At 51.5% G+C, this 17496-nt stretch overlaps 2 protein-coding genes across 2 annotated transcripts in view; one reads left to right on the forward strand and one right to left on the reverse strand.

Annotated features, from left to right (window-relative positions):
- Positions 1-1154: 1154 nt before the first annotated feature.
- Positions 1155-12191, reverse strand: MIEF2 (mitochondrial elongation factor 2). The gene is made up of 4 exons (XM_048867891.2): positions 11944-12191; positions 8001-8154; positions 5575-5755; positions 1155-3839 (listed from the first exon to the last, which is right to left on the reverse strand). Exons 2-4 carry the CDS (start codon positions 8145-8147, stop codon positions 2770-2772), a joined length of 1398 nt encoding a protein of 465 aa, XP_048723848.1. The 5' UTR covers positions 8148-8154; positions 11944-12191; the 3' UTR covers positions 1155-2769.
- A 1666-nt stretch (positions 12192-13857) lies between these two features.
- The window catches only part of FLII (FLII actin remodeling protein), a 28500-nt gene continuing 24861 nt past the window's right edge, over positions 13858-17496 (forward strand). The window contains exons 1-2 of the mRNA XM_048868295.2: positions 13858-14004; positions 16734-16844. Coding sequence (XP_048724252.1) covers positions 13942-14004; positions 16734-16844 — 174 coding nt within the window. The 5' untranslated portion in view covers positions 13858-13941. The remainder of the gene's footprint in view (positions 14005-16733; positions 16845-17496) is intronic.

A 17496-nucleotide genomic window follows, 5' to 3' on the forward strand; every position in this document is an offset into this window, starting at 1 on the left:
TGTACCTCTGAAGACTCCCTCTACCCCCTCTGGTAGCTAGTGGATCTGTTTAGAAGAGAGCCTTGATTTCCCTTTCCTTAGCAGGCACTGCAAATGAAGCTCTAGAAATACAGAAACAGGAATCCCTTTGTTAGTACAGAGTAGAGGCAGAAGGTTCAGCAGACAGGAAGGAAAAAAGCAAAAATACTTGCTAGACGTGACTTGAGTCAGAGAAGCTGATCTGATCAGTTATAGGTAGACCTGGTTGCATTATGCTCACCCAGGAACTGGGGAGTAACTCTACTGAAACCCATGGAGTTCATCCTCAGAGAGCCAGTCCCATTTTAAAATGCTTGGGAATGAGGGCAGGGGAAGTGTCCTTCCTCAAACTGAATTATAGCAACTTCCCCACCTTCAGACAACTTTGCAGTAATTCTCCTGGGATCAGGGCAAAATACAAAGGAAGGTCAACAGAAATACCATGTAACATTCTATTTTACTTCTCTGTCCCTCACTCCTACTGTTAGGAGCAGCTGTGGCCTAAAAATACATCCCCGACCTGCTGGCTAAAATCAAAGGATTAAAAGAGGCTTTGTAGGGCAAGCGTTGAGCTGGCTGAACACTGTAGCAGAACTTTAGTCATCACTGTTATAACTACGGTAGCAGTAAGCTGGCTGCAGTCTATTCACCCACAGAAGCAAGCCTCTGCTGCTTATTGCCACACAGCTAAAACACGCTCAGCATGATCTCTTATCAGTTTCACCGCACAACACAAAGTGTGGTTTAAAGACAGTGTCCCCATTTGGCCAGCCAAGTACTTCAATTGTCAGAGCACTATACACGCATTCAGCTAAAGGGAACGTAAGAGCGAGCGCAGACCGTTTTGAAACCCTAGTAGCACGTACAGGAATCTTGTTCTCCAGGAAAACTAAGGCAGCAAGAAATGCCTTTTACGCTACAGCTCATCATGAAGTAGAATTAAAGGCCTGAGTCCCTCAATTCAAACTGCCGTTTCCTGAGTGAAATCTCCCCTCAGGGTGAAATCTGTGAAGGGGCTGGGGGAGAGTGATAGAGTTGTACTATCTTTAAAGCAGCAGGGAGTCATCCTCTGGTAGCGAGGGCCATAAGTACCCAGATAGGCAGAGCCAATGCTGTTATCCAACACAAGACACCCATTCCGCAGTGAGGTTTTATTCTCGTCACTAACATGGTTTAGTGCCTACAGATCAAGTAGTCTTCAGATTAGAGGAAATCACAGTGCATTGAGAAATAGATTATTCTCCCCCCCACAAAACACCATCTCTGCAGAGAAAACTAAACACCAGTAGATACTCACATTAAAAGGCTGCAGGTTTATTTTCTACCCATAGTGTGCAAAACAGGCATGGTTCTTAATTCACGAGAACAGTCAGAAAATGTATTTTTAGTATTTGAAATAGAGCTGGTACCAAAGTAAATCTGTGAGCAGCAATACAAAACCAACTCCTTCTTAACAGGAAAACAAACATAAAACCACTTCAGCTCTTGCTAACAGGAAGCCTTCTGCTTAAAGCATCGTCCCCATCCTGCCCCTTTCTGGGGTAAGCGGAGTCTTACTGGTGACCTAGAAGGGGCAGGATCGCTAGATAGCAGCAACATATGCATAAAAACAGTTGAATCTGAAAAGCTGGAGTGGGGACTGTCAACATGATTCATTTTTAAAGCAGAGGGGAACTTGGGGACGACAGCAGTAGCTACAGCATTGTCCTAACTTGCAGCCAGGCTACCATCTTGTGTGTGTCCAGTTGTAGCAAGATTCAGGATCACTTAGTTCCATCTATACCGAAAGGCTTTGTGGAAACAACCCTGTAGGACCCATCTCTCTCCCTCAATCATCACCACCCTTAATCCCGCTGTGGAGCTCCCGCTGAAGTTTGTAGCAAAAAGTGCATAAGGAGGGAGAGTGAAAACATAAAAAAAAAAGACTCACAATCGCGTCCTGAACCCCTATTATTGGAGCTCACGTTAACGGAATGAGCAACACCGGTTAGATTTAGCTTGTCCTGTGGGGCAGCTGCACTCGTAACACTGAAAGTGCGTCAGGAAAAAGCAGATGGGAGCTGACTGGCTATGGCAATATCCCATGGTGCATGATCAGTTGATACTGATTCTCTCCTCAGGCCTGTCCCTTCATGCTGCCAACATCCTGGGTTTGCAAATACATACCAGGTTCCAACACAGCCCCCCAAGAAGTTGAGAGCCTGGCTCTTTAAGAGTGAATCTTGTGCTCGTGAAAGGGGCTGGACTGAGAGCCCTGAAGACAAGTCCAGTTTATACACAGCCAAGGTACAGGACAAGCAGTGGCAGTGTAAGGTTCGCCTTGGTCTGCAGGGCCTATCTCCAGGAACAAGGGGTAATTCAGTTCAGTTTCCAGGCCCATTCAGTCCTGGGCCTCATCGTGCCAACTGTGATGGCAGTTTGGTAGGGACACTAGTTCACTAGGAACTGGAGGGAGACCAAACTCACTTCACCCAGGCCTCACCACTCAATAGATGGTACCTGACTTCTTGAGACTACAGCCATGGGCTGGATTGGAAGTGGCGAGACCTGGTGGTGATAGGCTCCAGATCCCATTTCCCATCCCTTTACTCAGGCACCTTGTGTCGAAAAAGTGAATACTTCGTTCACTAAGTGCAAGGATTTCACCTGGTAGCGACTAGGAAGTGAGAAGCTTTGCAATCCACTCATCTTGGAGAAGTGGATGCAGAGAAGCACAAAAAACCTACAATCAGGATCTCCCAGGCTCACAATTCATTTATCGACACATTCCTGCAACAAGAGGTCTGGCTGAGATACAGCACTGTAGAGTGCATACCCCATCTCATCTATCTCCTCTTCCAGCAGCTCGCAGAACAAGTTAATCTGACTGTTGAAATAGCAGGGGAGGAAGCCTGTCTCCAGGTAGCCAACCAACGATTCGAGCACGTGCTGGAACCTCGCAGCCAGGGCTTCCTCTGCCCAGTCTGATTCAGCTTCACTCAGGTGGAGAAGGACATGAGTCAGGTGGCTGCCAGTCAGTTTGCTCAAGAAGGGATGGTTTTTACAGACGCCTTTTAGGATTTTGAGGCAGCACCGCCTGGCTCCAGAGTCTGCAGCATCCAGATCTTTAAGCTTGGAGACCTCAGACCTATAAAAGCTTTGTCGCCAGAGGTTTCCCACGAGTCCTTTTGGAGGCATGGCAAGAAGAACCTTATCCCCAGCTTCTGTCACTGGGCAGAGGGTTATGTTCAGCTGGGTCTCGTAATGCGTAACCTCCAACTTCAGCTCCTCAGAAGCCACCACGGGTCTGATGAGGCACTCCAACATGCTGCCGATGGCAGGCCAGTTGACGGAGGCCACCAGCATTTTATGAAGCACCTCATTGAGCACGTTGGAGGAGAGGTACCCGCCTACTATGAATCTGTCCCAAGGGCTGCTCCCACGAGGGAAGTACTCCAGGTCAGTCCGCCTGATCATCCAGAACTGGGGGTCTTGTACAATGGTGTCCTCGCCTGGGATGAGGCTCCAGAGCGTGGTTTCAAATACCAAGGGCAGCATGAAGCAGACATGGTCAGCAGCAACAACCTGGAGGTCGTCGCAGAGGGAACCACTGAGGAACATGCTGCCGAAGGGCAGTTCTGGGCACTTGTTTTGCAGGAAGCTCTGCAGTTCAATGCAGATGTCCTTTGCCAGCTGCTTACCCAGGGCCACGTCCGTCTCTGGGATGGTGACATGGTTTCTGTAGTAAGAGAGGAGTTTCTCCTGGAACGTGAGACAAAGCAGAGTCCTGGATTCTTCTTGGGGAGTCTCCGGGGAGGTGGGATGGCCATGAGGCTCAGCGGCTGGGAAGGGAATAAAGAGATGTATTAGAGAGTCAATGCTTCCAGAGGGGGCACTGTAAGTACAAAAAATAATGATCACCATCATCGGAGCTGGAGACCAAATCTGTACTCAGAACAGCAACAGCATGAGCAAGGGCAGTGCCAGCTTCCCCCATGCCAGCTGCATCCGACACGTCTCATTCCTGACCTGGAAGGATCATCAAGGCTTTAGCTTGATATCCAGGGTCATCCAATCCTTGGCCTCTCAGCTGAGACTGCCAGCAAAGTACCAGTGAATGCTCTGCAGTTACACAGCACCTTTCACTCAAAGATCACAACTAAGCCCTACGACCATGCCGGGACAGGGATTACCCTCATATGTCAGACTGAAAAGCCACAGTAGGAAAGACTTCGTGACTTGCCCTGGGTCATCGATTCAGTGCCAAAGCTGGAAATGAGACCCAGGTCTCCTGACTCAATCTGGTCCTTTAGAGACTCAGGGTACGTCTGCCTGCCGTAAGAGACATGCAGCTGGCTTGGGCCAGGCTGACTCGGGCCAGGCTGACTCGGGCTCACGCTACGGGGCTACAGAATTGCAGTGTAGACACTTGGGCTCAGCCCGGAGCCTGGGCTCTGGGACCCCCAGAGGGAGGACGGTCTCTGAGCCCGAACCTCTACCCTGCAATTTTATAGTCCCAGGAGCCTGGGTCAGTTGGCCCAGCACAGATGTCCCCTCAAGTTCCACAATGGGGGCTCTCTACCCTGGTGGCTTTGATTCAGGCACACCCCATTAGAAACTGGATAAAACCACCACAAAAGCTCTTGGGGGCAGTCACTGTCAGTTCTGTGTTCGTACAGCACCTAGCACAATGGGGACCTGGTCTGTGACTGGGCTTCTCCAGGCTACAATACTACAAGTGAGTGAGGGATAGCTCAGTGGTTTGAGCATTGGCCTGCTAAACCCAGGGTTGTGAGTTCAATCCTTCAAGGAGCCATCTAGGGCAAAAATTGGGGACTGCCCCTGCTTTAAGCAGGGGGTTGGACTAGATGACCTTCTGAAGTCCCTTCCAACCCTGATATTCTATGAATAAGTAATTTATGGAAGCCAATGACAGAAGCAGTGACTTGCAATCACTGCCAGATGGGCTGGCTTTGAACAGGCACCTAGATGAGAAGAGCTCCACATTCCATGACCACCATCCGCTTGATGCCTCAGAGTATCTTAGTATCTACACCGACTACCTGGCTGATGCTCCAAGCAGTCTAGACCAGCATCCCACAATCCGGCCAGCTCTCTCATTTCTGGATTAAAATACGCCCCATCTGGTCTAGATGGCAAGGAGACTCAGGAGTGAATGTAACCATCTCTCCCCTGCTAAAGTGATGTGGAACCAGCTGTGAACTGTGCCATCCGCCACCCACTAGCCAGCCAGCTGTGTGGAACACACTGGGCCAAATTAATCACTGGTGTAACACCCCGATGCCAAACAAGAAGCCCATGGAGACGAGTCAGCGTGGCTAGCCGAAAAGGGTAGGCAAGGACTGGTCCATGACAGGAGACAGGATGAGTTCCCCAGGAGCCAGAGGATGGAGGAGTTCTCGTATGGTCGTGTAGTGTGACTTAGGGAACAACAATCAGTACGAAAACAAGAGGTTGCCTAATGGCAACAACATGCAGTGAACACCTAGGACAGGTGTTTTAACCCTGTCTAGAACTTGGACACTAGGAGTAAGGAGACGCAGCATTGATCCTGACCTTGGGCAGGAAGGGTCGCAGATGGGGACAGCAGAGACTTGCTAAGATCTGCCCGGCTTTGCTTCTTTGGAGGCTTTGGCACCGCCTTAATCAAGCTCAGATCTTGCCAGCTCTCCTCGATGGACTTCTGCTCTGCCTTAGCATCGTCCTCGTCGGGCGAGCTGGTGGCTCGGTCTATCAGCTGTGGGAGCAAATGCAAGAATGAAGGTTCACAGCTGCGTCACTGCTCTTACCAGTGGTCATCTCCGACGGACTCACCCCAGCTCTGCTGCCAAAGCATCCATCCGTCCAGAAGTGGATTGCTCTAGAACAGTTTTATTTAGTTTTCATGCAAGTTTTTACTGCCCATGAACTACTCTCAGCTGCCAGCACTACAGAACAAAGAGTATGGACGGCAAGCAGCAATGCAGCGCCCCGTACACTGCCCCACACCGGATGCAGAGGGAGCATGTCTAGACACGCAGAGGGTAACATGAGGACATGTATCATAGATTAATGGGTTGTGTAGACTGATGGGCTTGTTTCAGAGCTCAGCTGTTCTTCCCACTTGTGAATGTTACAGGGGATTTGCTGTGTCTTAGTCTAACTATAAGACATTAGAATTTCCACACCAGACGAACAGAGACGTTAGACAAATCAGAGAGCGCTTCTGTCGGCGGTGAACATGTAGATACAGCACAGTCTTTCCTCTCCCTTTGAATCCTCGCTCCTTATTCTTAATCAGAGTGGATTAAAAAAATGGATTAAAAAAAATCAGATTTTCCTTAGTTTAAATGAAAACAAGGATGATTTTTTTTAAAATAAATCAATTTAAAACTAAATTTGAAATTGGCAACCTATGTTAAGGCCTAAACTTCTTATGATCATTTAAATTAAACACCATAAATAATATTAAGCAGTACATATTTGCTGCCAAGTTTTAAAAAAGGTCAATTCACTGCACTGATGGAAGTCTCTGGCCTAGAGCCAGAGTCTGATGAAGTGCTAAACCACTTTTGACAGCAGTAGCCTCTTCTACAGACTCAGAGAAAATATTTTCTTTATTTCAGTTTATTCAATTAGTTCAGTTCAATGATTAGTTCATTCAAAGATGAGCCACCAACTGGAGCTGAAAAACCAGGAGAGCTTCAATCTATGGATGAAAACTAGGTGTGAGGACCTAAAATCTTGAAGGATGCAGTGGCCAGAAATAATCAGTTCAAGTCACTAACTACAGTTAATACTTCTTTTGTTTAATACATCACTTAATTTTAAATGCAAAATATGTATCCAGCACATTTACGGTAGTTTTAATTCATAAAAATTTAAATGCTGGTTTTGTGCATTTTAACTGAATTTGTATGTCAATCCAAATGGGATTGGAATTTGACCCAAACAACAAGTAAAAAGATTAATCTACTAAAGATGGAATGCATCATTCACCACTTTCTAACATACAAAATCTAAGTTATGCTATAGAATTGCTTAAATCAGTGGTCCCCAACCTTTCTTGTGGGAATAGCAATATGCTATTCCCACAAGACCGTGGTGGGCGCCGGACACCCCGCTGCCGAATTGCCGTTGCCAAGAAACGGCAACGCTTCTCGGCGGCGGGGTGTCCTGTGGGCGCACAAAAATGCCCCGGAGGGCGCCACGGCACCCGCGGGCACCACGTTGGGGACCCCTGGCTTAAATAAATGTGTATAGATACAATGTATCCTCCTGGTTAGCAAAAAAAAACCCACTAAATATACCTAAACTGTAACTGCTAAATTTAGTTGCAAATCAACGTAAAAACACACAGTTAGCAGCCAATGAGAATCAACTTTTCTTTAGGGAAATAACTAGACAGTACAAATGCAAACCATCATTAAAATCAGTCATTTAAATCTCTTTGATTGAAAACAATTCACCCTGTTCTAAATGAGAAAAATCTTGCGGTCCTGTTTTTTTGTTTGTTTGTTGAGGAAACCAAACGGTTTTCTTCCTTTTAACAGAAAGCCAAATCGCCTTCATAGGCAGAGTTCAGCAATATTTCAGCATCCCAGGCTGGGAAGAATGATGGAGACAAGTCGCTTTCTCTCCCTTGCCCCTTGTAGTAATGCTCCTCCCTCAAAAAATACACATAACAGGCTCTGTGATCTTTGATCACATAGATATCACATGCAGAGCTTCTACTGGCCCAGATCACAGACTCTACTTAGATGAGGCCAAAGACTGTTTGGAAAGAGAGACACATACAGAAGGTCTGCTGCATTGATGTAGCTAGGGTGGTTTTGGGAAGGATGCATTGCAAGGTCTTAATCCCTTGCAATCTGGGAGTGTCGCTCTTTTGTTAATAAGGGACAGCTACTTAAGTTCTTAAGTCCCAATGCAGAAGTCACAGCTCGACAAGTGTGAACAGGACATTAGTCACTAGTCATGTTCCAGAGGGAACCCAGGCTTACCCGTTTCACCACCAGAGTTGCGATGGCCAGCACAGCAGCACCCCCCACCCCAAGCACCAGCCTGGCGTTGGCCAACAGGAAGTCAACAGCACTGCCCAGCCCGTTGTCGTCCCGCCTCTTCCCCCTTTTATGAACCAGCTCAGCCATGTTCAACCTGCAGAGGAGAAAGAAATATGCAAGGTGAGGAGCCCAGGCTGGGGTCCAAGGTGGCTTTGTGGAACCATTTGAGGGTACTGAAAATCAGGGACATTTTTCACACAAGAGCATCTACTAGTTTGTGGAACAGCCTCCCCAGGGAAGGGACGGATGGTCATTAGCTGGGACATTTCATAGAATCATAGAAGATTAGGGTTGGAAGAGACCTCGGGAGGTCATCTAGTCCAACCCTCTGCTCAAAGCAGGACCAATCCCCAACTAAATCATCCCAGCCAGGGCTTTGTCAAGCCAGGCCTTAAAAAACTCCAAGGGTGGAGATTCCACCACCTCCCTAGGTAACCCATTCCAGTGCTTCACCACTCTCCTAGTGAAACAGTTTTTCCTAATATCCAACCTAGACCTACCCCAGTGCAACTTGAGACCATTGCTCTTTGTTCTGTCATCTGCCACCACTGAGACCAGCTGAGCTCCATCCTCTTTGGAACCCCCCTTCAGGTGGTTGAAGGCTGCTATCAAATCCCCCCTCACTCTTCTCTTGTACAGACTAAATAAGCCCAGTTCCCTCAGCCTCTCCTTGTACGTCGTGTGCCCCAGTCCCCTAATCATTTTCGCTGCCCTCCGCTGGACTCTCTCCAATTTGTCCACATCCTTTCTGTAGTGCGGGGCCAAAACCTGGATGCAATACTCCAGATGTGGCCTCACCGTGCCAAATAGAAGGGAATAATCATGTCCCTCGATCTGCTGGCAATGCTCCTACTAATTCAGCCCAATATGCCGTTTGCCTTCTTGGCAACGAGGGCACACTGCTGACTCCAATGTAGCTTCCTGTCCACTGTAATCCCCAGTGCAGCCAAATCGAGACTAGAGAAAGAAGGGAACAGACGCAGTAGATCTCTTTAGTCTTTGATAGCCTCTTCATACTCACCTTCCTGGGTCTACATAATCGCACCTCCATCTCCCCTCGGCCTTATCAACACCTTCTTACCACTCTCAGCTCCATGCCCTCCCCCTGCCAAACCTGGAATTGCCCCCAAGTTGCTATAACAGCCCCAATAACCAGCACTTGGTGATCAGAGGAGAAGTCCTCCATTTAACATGTATCTGCTACAGTGAGAACATTGAGTCCTTCCTCTACAGGTTACTGAACCCAGCCCTGAAAACGTGACAGGGACGGGAGGAGAGATAATTAAACAAAGATGGATGTTAACGGATGTCCTCCCCTGTTTCTCTTACACAGAGAAAGGGAGATATTTGGTGCAACAGGATTTTCAGACTCTTGTAATGGAAACTTAACTGAGACTCACATTCAGTTTCTAGACAACATCTTTGCTCTAGGACGGTAGTTAGAGCAGGGGGCTGGGATAGGAGTCCAGAGCACTAGTGACTCATTGCAGTACCACGATCAAGTCCCGGGCCCCCTGTGACTCTGTTTACCCAGAGGTATGTTGTAAAGTGCTTTTCAAGCTACAGATGTAAGGAAGCAGGCATAACAGAGTATCATTATAAAGCATTGGCTGAAGCCCCGACAGGATTCCCTTAAAGATACAGTGCAGGGGATTGTCTAAGATTGCTCAAGCAGCTTAAAGTCCATTCAAGATAAAGGCACCTCGCACTGCCCTTCACGTGGAGATTCTGCTTCCTTCAGCCAGTGAACAAAACAAGGCTGAAGCTCCTCCAGCAGCATTGGCAATCAAGCAGCTGCCTTGTCCTATTTCCACCATGCCTTATGTCCATCCTCTTAGTTTAACGTTGCAATCCTCCCCTTTCCAAGCTGCAGGGCCACACGGGCATTATTTTCACCCCACAGCCAGCATTGGAGACCACTGCGCACATCCCTTCACAGGCCGAGCCCTACTCCTTTCCTACTGCTGCTTCGCCGCAACCAAATTATTAGATCCTGCAACACTGGGAGCGTACAATTCTGCTGGTGAACTCCACAGCGTAGACCTCCCCTCCCCTGTAGTTTGAAGCCCACACAGCGTCTGTGTCCATTGCTCACAGGGCAGGCACAGCTCATGAGTAATGATCCCACAACGGCTCAGTTTCACTGTGTCACTATGGGAACAGGAGAGATGCAAATCAACAGTTTATGGGTGGCTGGGATCTCAGGCTATTCAGGGCTCAAAATCTAGTTCCCCGCCGCAGTTCCTGCTTCAGAACACACGCACCACAGGGCAGCGCGCCTACTGGCAAAGCGGGCGCTCCGGTGCCAAGCCCCTCATATCAGCATGCACCGCCCTCACCAGCAGGCAGTCACCGAATGCCAAGCGGGGCTGGATCAAGGAATCAACAAGGCTATGAACACGTAGCAGGCTCACCAAGGTAACCGGCTTAAAGAGCAGAAATGAGTCTATTAGTCCCTCAAATATACGGTGTTTATGGGAGCAGGCAGCATGTCCCTGAATACGCTGGACGGAGCTTGTTTTCTACAGAGAAGAAACAAGATCGCGGCCCCCTGCGTTTGGCACAGAATGTCCCCCTCTCTGTCTGGAGATGATCTGTCACAAGCTACAGGTGGCTGCCCTGAAGCATTAACCTGCAATTAACTAGCACGCCCCATGCAAAACAAAGTTAATATTAAGCCCCAGCATCGCTCCAGCAGGCAAGTACCCCCCACTCCCCCAATCTGCCTGCTTGCAGATAAAACAGGCACAGCAAGCTGAGTGGCTCAAATGCACACAACCACGGAAGCTGCAGAGCTAGCTACACAAGCCAGCCTTCCTGCTCCAGCCACTAGACTGCACTTCCGCTGGGAACAGCACAACCCAACCCTGGTGGGTGGCTGCCCACAGCAGGACTGACAAGTGCAGACAGTTTAAGACACCAGAGCAGGGGTCTCCAGGGCTGGGGGGGACGACATGCCACCTCTGTTAGCTCACAGCCCCACACCACCTGGGGGGAGGGATAGCTCAGTGGTTTGAGCATTGGCCTGCTAAACCCAGGGTTGTGAGTTCAATCCCTGAGGGGGCCATTTAGGGATCTGGGGCAGAAATTGGGGATTGGTCCTGCTTTGAGCAGGGGGTTGGACTAGATGACCTTCTGAGGTCCCTTCCAACCCTGATATTCTATGATGCTATGATTTAGCCTCGCTGCTGTCACTCGGCTGGGCTGCCATTTTCAGCCACCCCCCCCCCCTCCCAGCCAGAGCAGCGCCCCATTCACAGCCTGGGGTGCGGAGAACTACACAGGGGAGGGGTGAAAGGGTCACACCGCATTCCCCAGCCCCACTACGCAGCTGGAGGCAGAGTCACCCCCCACAACACCCACCCCGTAGGGCACGATGCGGTTTGGCCCCTCAGCTGTGGGCTCCTGTCCCCGCAGGGTGGGGGAGAGCGGGCCCAAGGCGAGCAAGAGGCCAAAGCTGCCCCAGGCCGCGAGCGCTGGCGCAGCGGCCAAGCCAGGCTGGAGGCGCTCGCCTAGGGGGATCGGCCCGGCCTGGGAGCCGACGGGGATCAACGCCCGGTCCCAGGCGGGATCGGACGCAGGCGGCCAGAAACACCCAGCCCAGGCGGGCGGGAAGCAGGGAAGCGCCCCCCTTTCCCCTGCGGTACGCGGACGCACCCTGTCCCCTACATCGGCCCGACCTACGCAGCTGCGGAGCAGGGACTCTGCTCCCGCCCCACGTGCCCTTGCTGTGTAAACCGACGGGTAGCGCTCACACAGCGGTCTAGATCTCCCCCGCCCTCTTTCTCCTCCCCGGGTCTAGATCACGGGGCTCCGCTCTAGATCCACACACCCCACACGTCTCCTTGAGCCCTGCCCCCGGGCAACGCGCGCCCGCGCTCACCTTGCGCAGCGAGCCCCGCTAGGTCAGGGCATGTCGAGGCGGATCCCGGCAGGGCCCGAGCCCCGGGGGCTGGAACACACCTCGGCCGGCCCCACGGTTAGGGCAGCGGCCGCTTCTTCTGCGGCCGCCCCGCCGCGAACGTTAGCGACAGCGAGATTCTGTCGGGCCGGGGCGCACCAATGGGAGCGCCCGCCCGTTGTCTCAGCGTTCCGAAACGGAACGACCGGGTGGGTTGTTGCCAATCGAACCCCGCCCCTCGCCCCCTGCTCCGGGCTCGTCACACGTGGGCGGATCCCGGCAGCTCTTCGCCTTAAAGGCACAGCGGGGCCAGGAAGAGCCTTCCAGCGGGCGCAGGGGTTGGGGACATGGGGCTGGGCGGGGGGCCGGGCTCAGCTCTAGCACAAGCACATGGTCCTACATACCGAGCTGACCGAGACTCTGGGGGGAAGCGCTGAAAACCCGCCCCGGGAGACACCCCCCACCCCGCCGCCACGCACTAGCATCCCTCACTCCTAAATTAGGGTTGCCACCTATGCTGGTGTTCCCAGGATCGTCCCTTTTTTGAGGTCGCTGTCCCGGGAGCGGGAGATCTGTAAAGGGTGTTCAGCCCACGCCGCCACCTGTCGACCTTCATGGGCTCAGGATCCTCCCGGGTGTCCTGGCTTTTGGGGAGCTCAGAGGTGGCAACCGTGGCTTGCCCCAGTCTTGGACCAAAAGGAGCCCACTGTGCTGGGTTGTGGTACAAACAACCAAAAGAGGTCCCTGCCCCACAGGATCTGAGGCAAGAGGCAGCAAGTGGCCGCAGACAAAAGGGATGGGGGGAGCACAATGAGGCCATTAGCATTGTTTTATTATTAATATTTGTTAGTTATTATCAATAGCCTGTCTCCTTTTGCCCACAAAGGCAGCCAGCATGTCGTGCAGACAATTAAATACACCGAAATCAATGAAAACAATGAGGGGTCCGGTGGTACCTTAAAGATGAACAGATTTATTTGGGCATAAGCTTTTGTGGGTAACCCCCCCCCCCACTTCCGGGCACTGCACAGCTACGTGAGCAGAGCTGAAGTAAGACCATAAGGGCTGAGGCCCTACCTGCTCCATGTTGATGTTGAAGAGAGGACTAGACTGGACGGGACTGGGACTCTGCAGACCTAGGTTCTAGTCCTAGCTGGGTATCTTTGGGAAAGCACCTTGGCTCAGTTCCCCCTTTTGTGAAATGGGGCTAATGATGCTGCCCTTGTTTGTAAAGCACTTTGAGATCTGCTCGATATTATTTTCCTAGCAGTCGACGTTCGTCCCAGCATCCTTCACAAATACACCCCCTCTCCTTCACCGATTGCTGCCCTTCCCCCCGGAAATGGCGGCGTTTCAGGAGTTTGGGGAGCGTTTTGGATCTTTCACGAGGACAGGAGCTATAATAAAAATGAACAAAGCACTCCTAATGGCTGCAAACAACAGGTGTGCTCAGTAAGGCCGTAATGCTAGTAACGTGTCTTTAAAACATTCCACATCACACATGAAAACACTAACAAGTCAGGTTGCCTCACAAACATCCTCTTCGCACCATCACTGTTACAGGAGGCTAGGCCGGGATACGTGAGGGTATGAAAAATGATCTAAAAATCGTGCTTGGAGGAGCACAGCTAGGAGAGTTCTCAGCAGTAGGTGAGAATGAACCGCAAAGGAGAATGGGGACAGATTTCCCCACAGGGACCAAACAAAGGGGGCTTTGCACCAAATTGTGTGTCTGCACAAGACAGGCAGCTGCAATCACTTCTCCCCCTGGGGTGTGTGTTTAAAAGCAGGCTTCTCTAAGTCTGGGAAATTTGGTAGCGCCCTTGTTAATGAAGGGGTTAAAAGAGGGAGAGCCCGGCCTCCATCAAGTTTGGCTGTAGTGTGCGAAGGGCCAGCCCCTGCTTCCTTTAGGGCTGTGTCAATGTAACACACCCTGCCAAGAGGATCAGCCAGCCCCACTGGCTGCAGCTGAGAGGAATAATGGCTGCCACTGGAGTGCTCCCCTTTATCAGGGGGGTGGATCTGAGTGGGAATGACTTCAAGGTAAATCAGGGCCCCCCTTGAACTGGCCTGGGTGGGGGGAGGGGAGTTTAATTCTGGGGCTGGGCTGTGGGCAAAGCCCAGGGCTGGGAGACAGACAGGGAGGTGGCTGGGCAGCTCCCAGAGTCTAGGCCCTGCCTGCTTCCTGCATGGCTAATTTTAGACAGTTGCTCACCCCTGTGGCTGCACCGTGGGGCCTGAGATCATGCTTTGAGCTACTGCGGTGGGTTTTTATCCTCCAGAGACCTCCCCCAGGGATTGGAGCTGTGCGTGCCTCTGTTGAGCTGATTTTTGAGAGAGGAGGAGAGGCTGTGTTTAGTTGTTAGAGATGCCTGGCAATTTCAGAGCCCCTTTTTGGGGCCTGGAGGGGGAGGAGATATGAATGGATCCCATGGCAGGCTGAAAAGCACGATGTACTGTCATGTTGGTTCAGCTCTATGCTGTTATTAATGGCTGCATTGATGAGACTTGGCGTTTGCCTAGCATTTTTAAACCAGGGCTCCATGCACTGAAATGAATTAAGTCTCCTCATGATCCCTGTAAAGGGGGCAAGTTTGTAAAACAGCGGTTCTCAACTGGGGGCCGCGAGCAGGTTCCAGGGGGTTTGCCAAGCAGGGCCGGCGTTAGACTTGCTGTGGCCCAAGCCAAAGCCCCACCATATGGAGCTGAAGCCCGGGTCCTTGAGCCCTGCCCCCCGGGGCTGCAGCTGAAGCCTGAGCAACTTAGCTTCATGGGGCCCCTTGTGGCGTGGGGCCCGGAGCAATTGCCTGGCTTGCTACCCCCTAACGCTGGCCCTGGCTTTTATATGCAGAAAACCAGTTGTTGCGACACAGATGGGCCGTGGAGTTTTTATAACATGTCCGGGGGGTTCTGGGGCACAGAAAGAAGAAGGGTGAGAACCTCTGATGCATCCCAGAGAGATGAAGTGACTTGCCCACGGCCACGCTGGCAGAATTGGGAATGGAACCCAGGCACTGTTGTTCCCAGTGCCCTGCTCTAATCCCCCAATCTTGTTTCCTCCTTGGTAATGCTGCTCTTCTGAGTTATATTTCTCCGACCAGGGGTTAAGATGCTGCTGGGTGCTGCTAGTCCTTTGGCTTTGCTCGCAAGTCAACCCTGTTTCCCTGGGCCCATTACTTGTCCTTGGCCACGGGTGATTTTGCTTGCGTACATGAGACATAAACGACTCCCCCCAGCTTTGCCCCAGTGGTGTGACATGATGATATTTGGTGCATGCATAATTTGACTGTGCTACTAAGGAGCTTGACCCCTGGGATGAACCAGTGTGCTACATTTATACTGATTCCTACCCTGCGTGAAACTGTAACCAGGCCGGGCAGATAATGAGCTCACGCTGGCCCATGCCAGTCGCCGCATCTGAGGAGCGGGATTGCTGCTCTGCTGGCCCTTGATGGGGCCCACAGAGACTTTACCTCCTCCAAGGTTAAAATTCAGGAGCTTCCTTTGCGATTACCTCCCCCACACACACACAACAACTGAGCCCTCCCATTCCAGTGTTGGCATACCTGACCTGGAAGGTAGTTAAACAAAATAATAGCCACTTAGGCCCTGATCGTCCCAGCGGTTCCATGCAGGTTCCCGTTGGTATGACTGGGGACGGGCGCAGGGGTCTGTCCTGTGAGGTGGCTGGCAGGGTTGAGGCCTCCGCCTGTTGCTGGAAACCAACTGCTAAGCCAGCCTGTAAAATGCAGTTGCACAATCTGGGTTAAGCAGTTTGCACATTAGAGAGGCCTTTTGTTGCAGGTACGAGCCTCTGCCCCTCCCCTCCCAGGATGGGGCTCTGGAGGCTGGGTTGTTCTTTAGAAAGCAAATCCTCTTCCTGACAGAGGTGGCAACATGCCTGCTAAGGCCATGATGCTTCAGGGACCGAAACTCATGCATGACGTGTCACTCGTGGGAGCAGCTCCCTCGAAGCCAGTGAGCAGGCTCTTGTAGAATGAAGTTACCCGTATGCTTGGGCTGCTGCAGAATCAGGGTCAGCTGGTGTCCGTTCATGGGATTTATGCTGCCTCCAAGCCCTGTCATCTTGCGTAACCTGCCTGACCATTTCTCCATTCACACTCTGCCATGGAGATGTTCCCCTCCTCTGTGTCAATTCCCAGGGCAGATCCTAGCTGGGCAAGTGTGCACTGGGATAGTTTCTCTAAAACCTGTAGACCAGGCACCTGTAGCCACCAGTGCTCTAAGCTAAGAGGGCAACCGTGATCCTCGGCTGCATAAGCAGGGAAATAAATCATAAGCAGGGTGGTGGAGGGGAGGGGTCGAGAGCCGCACAGGAGGGACAGCAGGGGGCTGTTGAGGGTGCAGGTCCCAGGGTAAGAATCCCATGAGGGGGCTGCAGGATGTTTGGGGGAGGGGGGAGCAGGGGCTGAGAGCCCTTGAGGTGTGGACAGCGGGGTGCGGCTCGGAGTCCTGTCCAGCTGTCCCTGTGACGATCCGATGTGTCAGCCTCATGGTAACTGCGATGTCCGAGTGCATTTCATTGGGGGTTTGTTACAATAAGGCATACACTGTCAGAACGGCCTGTCGCCTTGGTATGTTTGACAGGGATCTTGGCAAAGAGGCCTGGGTTGGTTTCACACCTGGGGTGTGGTGGAGGGTGTTAAGAGCACAGAGGCTGTTTCATCTCAGGTGGATGAGAAACCTGGCAATACCCATTTCTCTGTAGATCGGATGCCGCAACATGACTTTCTCTCCCCCTCTCCTCTCAGGGTGGCTATTTTCCTGACCACGTGAAGGCCATGACCAGCTTGCGATGGCTGAAGCTGAACAGGACGGGCCTGTGCTACCTGCCGGAGGAGCTCTCTTCCCTCCAGAAACTGGTAAGAGCTGTGCAGAAACCTGCCAGCCCTCTCTGCTGCACAGACGCTCCTCTTGGGAAGCTGGGCTTTGGGGTGGGGGTGTGAGTTGTAATGCAGGTGATCACATGGAGCCGTTGAGCACCAGTAAACGGAGCTGGCAGGCTTCAAACGGAAAGTGCCATGGGCAGGCAGTCCCACCCAAAAGCTTCCCCTACAATCATCCCCATCATAATACGTAGTTTTTAACTCGTACTTTTCATTTATACCGTCTCAAAGAGCTTTGCAAAGGAGGTCAGTGTGATTATCCCCATTTTACAGCTGGGGAAACCGAGGCACGGGGAGGTGCTGTGACTTGTCCAAGCTCACCCAACAGGCCAGTGGCCAAGCCAGGAATAAAACCCGTGCGGCTTGGTCTGGTGCCCAGGCGTGCGTACACACACACTTTAAGGGTGACCCACAAAGGATCTTCAAAACCTGGGCTTGCGTCTTTTCTTTAGCCAAAGTGCTCATTAGATGTTGGAATGAAACCAAGAGAGGAGTCCCCCTGTGCGAGGCGCTGCACGGTCCTTCTCTCGCTCTGCTGGTGGGCTTTCACTATCTTGTGATAAAAGGAATGTGGTGGATTCACCATCCCTTGAAGTCTTTTAAGTCCAGACTGCGCATCTTTCTAAAA

Source organism: Caretta caretta, chromosome 10 (assembly GCF_965140235.1).
Source record: "Caretta caretta isolate rCarCar2 chromosome 10, rCarCar1.hap1, whole genome shotgun sequence".
NCBI lineage: Eukaryota > Metazoa > Chordata > Testudines > Cheloniidae > Caretta > Caretta caretta.

Bases quoted from the DNA above. Each gene is read 5' to 3' on its own strand.
- MIEF2 (XM_048867891.2), bottom strand. From the start codon at position 8,147: ATGGCTGAGCTGGTTCATAAAAGGGGGAAGAGGCGGGACGACAACGGG. The intron at 5,756-8,000 runs GTAAGCCTGGGT...TTGCTCCCACAG, and splicing joins CAACTCTGGTGGTGAAACGG to CTGATAGACCGAGCCACCAG. The intron at 3,840-5,574 runs GTCAGGATCAAT...TTCCCTTCCCAG, and splicing joins TGCGACCCTTCCTGCCCAAG to CCGCTGAGCCTCATGGCCAT.